General features: G+C 37.9%; 1 protein-coding gene across 1 annotated transcript in view; it reads left to right on the top strand.

Moving 5' to 3' along the window:
- Positions 1–3,860: 3,860 nt before the first annotated feature.
- LOC139465247 (contactin-like) overlaps positions 3,861–8,415 on the top strand; it is a 41,404-nt gene continuing 36,849 nt past the window's right edge. Inside the window, exons 1-3 of the mRNA XM_071246923.1 lie at positions 3,861–3,924; positions 5,076–5,170; positions 8,136–8,221. Coding sequence (XP_071103024.1) covers positions 3,861–3,924; positions 5,076–5,170; positions 8,136–8,221 — 245 coding nt within the window. The remainder of the gene's footprint in view (positions 3,925–5,075; positions 5,171–8,135; positions 8,222–8,415) is intronic.

Below are 8,415 nucleotides of genomic sequence, written 5' to 3'. Positions count from 1 at the left end.
ATATTGGACTCTTGTTAAGAAACAATATAATTATATATATATACAATAAGATAATGTTGTTGTACACTGTAAATATTGGACTCTTGTTAAGAAACAATATAATTATATATATATACAATAAGATAATGTTGTTGTACACTGTAAATATTGGACTCTTGTTAAGAAACAGTATAGGAGTGTAAGCTTCAGCAGATGACACTTGATGATGCAGATAGAAAAACTAGTACACCTTTAAATGAGTGAGTAATATATATATATATATATATATAATAAAATGATAAAGTCTACGTTAGTCCATCGACATTGTCAGTAACACTGAAGAGCTGTCATAAGACAGCGAACGTACTATGTATGAAACTGATATAAAGAAGATGATGGACTAACGTGGACTTTATTATTTTATTATATATTACATGTACACCGAGTGAACATTTATCTCATATATATATATATTTATTAAAAATAAGAAAATAAAATAAATGAGTGAGTATGGTTTTACGCCACCGTTAGCAATATTTCAACAATATCAAGGCTGGTGAATCCATAACTTGGCTTAACACATGGCACAAACACGTGGGGAATTGAACCTGAGCCTTGAACAATATAACAAAACTTTAAAATACTTGGAAAAGGAGCAAGTTCAGCACTTGTTTAATGTTTTGAAAACAATTTTGGAATCAGTGAATGGCCACACACGATCAGTTGTTCATTAACAAATAATACTGAAACTAAAGGTAGATAATCAAAGCATGCAAAACAATGGGTGAAAATGTTGTCAGCAGCAATAAGTATAAGGCTTTATTATAACACGTGTATGTCAGTGAACACGTGAACACCGGAATGTGTCACTGTCCGATATCCTGAAAGACACCCATGCTCCGTTCTTGTATCCAGAACATGGTTGAAAGCTAGCAGGAATTCGTGGTATATAATAGTGAGTGTGTGAGTATGGTTTTACGCAGCTTTAAGCAATATTCCAGCAATATCACGGCGGGGGACACCAGAAATGGGCTTCACTCACTGTACCCATGTCGGGAATCGAACCCGGGTCTTCGTCCTGACGAGCGAACGCTTTAACCACTAGGCTACCAGACCACCCCGTATATAATACAATAGTGAGAGAGCGAGTATGGTTTTATGCCACTTTTAATAATATTCCATCAGAAATAGATATAATACAATAGAACAATGATACAGTCGCATGTGGTTGTATCGTAGTCTGTGATTTTATTATGTTATCTTGTGCCCTCTGGTGTTTTTTTTTGCTGTTTAATGTTGATTAAAGGCGACGTAAAACCAAAGTTGTTTATTCAGGTTATCCCCGATGGAGCAGGATACCCTCATCCTTTCACGAAAACCTTGAATCATCACCAGTTGAAGTTATAGAGAATCTCACCCGAGTGTCTTTTGATATCAAATATATCAACACGAGTTGATAAAAGTGGAAGAATTCCGAGGCTTGCCGAGGATTTTTGCCACTTTTATCAACGAGTGTTGATATATTTGATATCAAAAGACACGAGGGTGAGATTTTATATATCATCCAACATCATTCTTCCAACTTTTTCAATTTGTAGACAATAATTAGCAGTGTTTTCAGTGTAAAAAGTACTGCTAACAGCTTCAGTAGCAGAGCCATTAGTGATGTCATTTGATTGTGACGTCATGGTAACCAGTGACGTCACAATGGTCTGCAAAGCATTGTGATGTAATTTCACTGCAGCGATATCTACAGTTTAGATATCGCTTGATCTCATTCAAGCGATATCTCCTGCGGGAGCCAGTTTTGGATGATAAAGTGTTTTCATAAACACATGCTTATGTTAAAGTCGGACAAAGTTGGACAAGAGAATGTTGACACTTACATCGTTCTAGATATATATGATGTCGCAAAACGCCCTAGTTTGCGTTATTGTGGAGATATTTTAGGGGATTGAATTATTTTAGTGCTATTGAAGTGGTTCACGTGTGTGCATGTACATGCAAAAATGGTCAGCATCATTGATGGTTCATGGAAATTCCACTCTTATTTCCAATACCGCTACTTCACAGAAGTAAGAGTACATCCATTCCGTGTGGCATCAGCTGTAAAGTTAAAGTTCCCATGAACTTTAGGGGGAAAGGGCATGTATGGATGAATGAAAACAATGGATAATGCAAAATGTGTTAGTTAATATGTATCGAAGATGAATATCATTATTTCCTTCTGATTTGCGCCCAAATACTGATAAATCATACCTCTTCCTAAACCCCAACATTTCTAACTGTTATGAATACAAACTCCATATACTTCGCCACATATACCTGTTTGTCCATCAGGAATAGCAAATAATTGATTGATTGGTAGAACTACCGTAGTCATACTCCCAAAACTAACTAGGCAATATCTTACACTCATTTTCAAAAATATCAAACAATCAAAATTGTTCATGTCAAATATGATAATATACAACAAACTATTGCATTATCAGTGGTCAAGTTGATAAAAAAAAACGCCCATTCTCAAACACATTTCAATAACCATCTTAATTTTTATAGTACAGTGTGTTTTGGCAGTATTTTGGGCGCGTGTATGTCAGCCTAGTTACGCTTTGATAACATTTGTAAATATTCCGTTAAATCCAATTTTCAAGTGTTTACTTTCTTTTGCCCTGTAGTTCATTTCTTTACGAATCATAAGGAAACATCTCCTACTCCATGTTCTAAACAAACTAAACCCAAACCTAGTTTGTATAAGAATGTCTACACCAAGTTGCCGATGTACGAAATCTACCAATTGTTTCCAGTTGATACAACGAAAAAGAGCAGGCATCAAATTGTCATAGTATTGCAAAGTGAACGACCCCTGTTTCAGAACCAGAGCATAAAACAGGTTTAAAACATGCAGTCAAATATCTTGAACAACTGATATAACAAGCTTCTTGAAATTATTAATAGAAAATATTGCTATGTTATAGTGTGACAGGTTTTGGCTTTTCTCGAAATTAACTTAGGAGTTAATCCAAGACCCAAAGTGTTGATGAAGTTTCGATAGGTTTTCAATCATAAACACAATTTTCATGAGAATTCAAGGGACAAGCATTTCTAAACACTATAGCCCCAGTGACTTTACAGGGCGAGGCGTTTACGACTTAATAACACCATAACGTTTTATGAGAGTACACCACCCTGTCGATCGGTTTTTGCACCACCTACAACAGAATAATGTCGTCATAACCTACGGTCAGTAAAGCATGGGCTAGAAATGATTAACACATATTACACTATTTGACATATCAATAATTTCTCACTACCACTGCAAAATTCCTGTTCTGATTTTGAAACAAATACATCAAGATGGAGGAAAGCGAAATGCATTATGGGAAAACTATGTCAAGAGTTGAAACTGCTGACGTCTGGTTGTAAACCTGTCGATGGAGCAATAAAAGAGTATTTTTAAAAATGATCTCAGACCAAGGCTGTGGGATTTCTGACTAAATAGGAGACTAAATGTGACCCTCACGGTAAGCATGTTCACACAATATGCCTCATGTAATGTACAGTTTTCTGTATTCGTTAACGATAAAGTATACAAGAGTCGAAAAAGGTTTATACGGTTTTGATGTGCATGTATGCTACCCAAAGTGAAGCCATGTTTCCGCCATTTTGTTTTACATTGTTTTTTTAAATTTTGTTTGATATGGCATGAAGGTGGGAAGGTAATAATCAGTATCCATAATCATAATAAATATATACAAAAGCAAAGTCCACTGTACGATTCCGCGAATATAATAAGCCAGTTTTATGAATCACTCCTAAATGGCGATGCAATGTGTTTGAGAAAAGGTGTAGTCGATCCACTTCCTACTTCCCCTTTTCAGATGTTGCTGAATGCGGTCATTGTTTGCGGGATTATAACGGTTGGATTTGGCGATGTTATTTTCGGTAAGTTGCTTATCATCAACATATTAAGGCAGTGAACGTTTCCAAAGTCACCATGAACCGACTGAATATGATGATTATTACTAGCATCGAAGGGAAAATATTGGCCCATGAGTTTTGCCTACATCCAAGTATATATATATATATATATATATATATATATATATATATATATATATATATATATATATATATATATATATATGCCAAGTAATAAATATACAAAATATGCCAAATATAATCTACATAAATTGAGGGGAAAAAGAAAGTATACCGGGTCTGTTTTTATGTAATTAAAATTGATTTTGATTATGTCTTTTTAACCATCCCCCATTTCTGCAACAGTTTGTAAATAAATAATCTGTGACTGGGTAATTGTGTGTAATCATAATTAGGTTCAATGAAGACAGGGGTAAAATGTATTTGCAACCAAATGACCCACACCGTGTTTGAAATGTAAATTTGTGCCGAAAAAAAACAACAAATTTATATTGATTTCCAGTGATAACATTTCTAACATTCCCAGAGCAGATCCCAAGCAACTGTGACTGGTCGTAAGTGGCGACTAAATGAATATATTAGGGTGATATTGCTGGGTGATTACATGTCATCGTAGGGGGCATGGGTGGCCCAGTCGTCTAAGGTGCCGCGATTCGCTGTGCAGACTTGCGTCCCTTGGACAGGCCAGAAACCTATGATTGTGGGTTCGAATCCCAGTTCGCCCCAATTATGTTTCTAGGTTTGTCAGCACCATACCCGTGCTCGTGGGTTTCACCGAAGTGGTAAACGTCTGAGACCTGCATCGCTTGGGGCTTTCCTCCCACATTAAGCTGACACGCCGTGATATAACTAGAATAATGTTAAAAGCGGCGTTAAACCAAACTCACTCACGCACTCACATGTCATTGTACCCCGACGGTGAGGATCGTTGCTCATAATATCAATAACGGAATTGTGTTGTCCAGATTCGATAAGTTATAGGCCGCCTCCGTATAGTTGAAATATTGCTTGATGGGGTATTAAACAACAAACACACATCTTTAATGTACCTTTTATGTAAAGTTAACCCTGAATCTATCAAGTCTTACGTAATAATATAGTTTACAATCATAGACAAACAACAACTTTTCAAAACTGTTCCTTTTTTTCCCCAGAATGTCCGGACGAATGGCAGCCTTTTGCAGAAAAATGTTATAAATTTGCTTTTTATCCTTCTCTCACATACGAGGAAGCCAAAATGGACTGTGGGGTAGGTTAATGTATAGTATAGTGTGATAGCTTGAATCAATAACTGATAAGGGTTTAATTCGAACAAGGCATTCATTATCAATGCGCTTTTAAATCTCTGCATAATGTGATTTCTTAATCAGTTGGTGGTGAAAGGAAAGTGTTACTATTTAATATTTATTTATTATTGGAACACTACAAATGTAATGTCAGTGTAAGGACATCTACTTCACCGTTATCCTTCAGGCAACTCCTCTGACATCAGTAGTGAAGTCAGGAGTGTGGGGTAGCCTAGTGGTTAAAGTGTTCGCTCGTCACGCCTAAGGCCCGGGTTCGATTCCCGACATGGGTACAATGTGTGAAGTCCATTTGTGGTGTTCCCAGCCGTGATATTGCTGGAATATTGCTAAAAGCGGCGTAAAACCATACTCACGCACTCTGGTGTCCCCCGCCCTGATATTGCCTGAATATTGCCCAAAGCGGCGTAAAACCATACTCACTCACTAGTAGTGTAGTCTGTTCGTTCAAGTATTGACGAGGAAACAACAATTGACAGTTCAAGACTCACAGCAATATGAAATCCATTATGTCCAGATGGATTTGTTGACAGACAGATCCTATCACAAATCAATGGGCGTCATTAGGCATTCAGCAGTTACAGTAAACTACGTTTATAACGAACACGCTTTTAACGAACTGACCGATAACTTATTTTTTAGTCCCTACCATTTGTTGTATAAATTTTGTATATAACGAACTACGGTTTTTACGCACCACAATTAGAGGCCCCTTCGAGTTCGTTATAACCGTACTTTACTGTAGTAACCATACAGTGATTATCAGTACGATATCGGGGGCACAGGTGGCTCAGGCGTCCGGGGCGCCGCAATTCCTTTTGACACGCCAGAAACCTATAATCATAGGTTCAAATCCATGTTCGCCCCGATTATATTTCTAAAGCTTGTCAGCTTCATATCCGTGCTTGTAGGTTACAACAAAGTGGTAAACATGGTAAACGTCTGAGACCTGCATCACTTCGGGCTTTCCTCCCACATTAACCTGCCACGCCGTGATGTAACAGGAATAGTGTTAAAAGCTGCGTTAAATCCAATCACTCACTCACTCAGTACAATATGTTCGCGTGAAGGGTCACGTGGCTTCGAACTCTTCACATAATCTAAGCACAGCAGACGCAAACAATGGAGCCATAAATCATGCAATGATTCAGCGTCACTTTTATCTTTATAGTATTCCGATACGTAGACACTAAAACTATAAATCCTTCCCATATCCCACTCCCGAGCCAAGCACCAGACCTAGGGCACAGGAAACAGCCGGTTGTGTCGGTTAAACAGCGCCAGGGTGAAATGCCATACTGTGTGTATAGTCATGACACACCTTCCTCATTGCAACCGACGTCAAACAATTCATCTTATAAAGTTGCACGAAGATGTTTTTCCTGACATCGAAGGCAGAACAATCTATAAAGAATGTAAAGCTTTGTTTTCCGCTTGTTTTTCGTTGTCATGATGACGACACATAATACAAAAAAGCAAACATTATCTATCGAACTATCATTATTTGTGTTGTGTTTTGCATTAATTCAATCCCCGTACCGGATACATTTCGTCATTTTACATTAGCATGTTTCCGTTAACCACTTTCAGGATTGTAGACTCAAAACATTGCAAGGTTTACGTGGGTTATTTCACACTTTTATATAATGTCTGTGTGTATAAAGTTTTATGCACGGAGACTAACTCTATCTGTTCTGTATGTTTCTCGACGTCTTTCTCTATATAAATGTACGTTGACTTCTGTTTCTACAGGGGGCACGGGTGGCCCAGTCGTCCGCAGAGTTGAGTCTCTTGGACCTATGATTGTGGGTTAGAATCCCGGTTCGCCACGATTATGTTTCTAGGTTTGTCAGCATCATACCCGTGCTCGTGGGTTTCACCGAAGTGGTAAACGTCTGAGACCTGCATCACTTCGGGCCTTCCTCCCACATTAAGCTGACACGCCGTGATATAACTGGAATACTGTTTAAAAGCGGCGTTAAACCAATCTCACTCACTCACTCACTTTGTTTCTACTTTTATAAAGGGGCGGTAGGGTAATCTGGTGGTTAAATAGTTTGTTCATCGCACCAAACACCCTGGTTCGCTTCCCCACATGAGTACAATATGTGCAGCCCATTTCTGGTGTCCCCCGCTGTCATTATGCTGAAATACTGCTAAAAGCGACGTAAAATCATTCCCACTCACTCAGTCTTATGTCTATTTGAAGATGTACGCAGACTTATGTATCTATAATTGTGTACGTAGACTTATGTTTCTATAAAGATGTACGAAGACTTATGTCTCTATAAAGGTGTACGTAGACTTACGTCTCTGTGAAGGTGTACGTAGACTTATGTCTCTATAACGGTGTGCGAAGACTTATGTCTCTATAATTGTGTACTTAGACTAATGTCTCTTTAAATGTGTACGTAGACTTATGTCTCTATATAGGTGTACGTAGACTTATGTTTCTATAAATGTGTACGTAGACTTATGCCTCTATAGTTGTGTACGTAGAATTGTGTCTCTGTAAAAGTGTATGAAGACGTATGTCTCTATATTTGTGTACGAAGACTTATGTCTCTATAATTGTGTACGTAGACTTATGTCTATAAAGGTGTACGAAGACTTATGTCTCTATAAAGGTGTACGTACACTTATGTGTCTGTAACGGCGTATGATGACTTTTTTCTCTATTCATATGTTAAGGCGCTGGTCTGACCTAGCAATTAGATACGCTTCCCTACATATGTCTGACTGTTGAGATTTTGCAAGTAAGGATTTTCAAAAGTTTTTCAAATATATTTGGGTGTAAATAATAGCATATAGTCTATATTTAGTTACACGTGTGTAAACTGCCTGTCTATGTACACATTCATTCATTCATTCATTTATTCAATCATTCATTCATGTGCTTTGTAATTTCAGATTCATGGCGCATCCCTGGTTGGAGTCAACCTACATGCTGAACATGTTTTCATTAGCAACTGGCTTCTCATGAATGACCTCTCTCGGTAATGTTTTATTCTTGTTCAGTGTTCTGACTTGAGTAGCTTCCAGTTTTTCAGCATCGTACCCATGCTTGTGGGTCTCACCAAAGTGGTAAACGTCTGATACCTCACGTCGGGCTTTCCTCCCACATTAAGCTGACACGCCGTGGAATACCGAACTACTGTTAAAAGCAGCGTTAAATCCAACTCACTCACTC

Source organism: Haliotis cracherodii, unplaced genomic scaffold (genome assembly GCF_022045235.1).
Source record: "Haliotis cracherodii isolate W230 unplaced genomic scaffold, xgHalCrac1.p SCAF_18, whole genome shotgun sequence".
In the NCBI taxonomy this organism is placed as follows: Eukaryota; Metazoa; Mollusca; class Gastropoda; order Lepetellida; family Haliotidae; genus Haliotis; species Haliotis cracherodii.
Note: the sequence above shows the minus strand (reverse complement) of the source record. Positions and strands in the feature narration are given on the sequence as shown.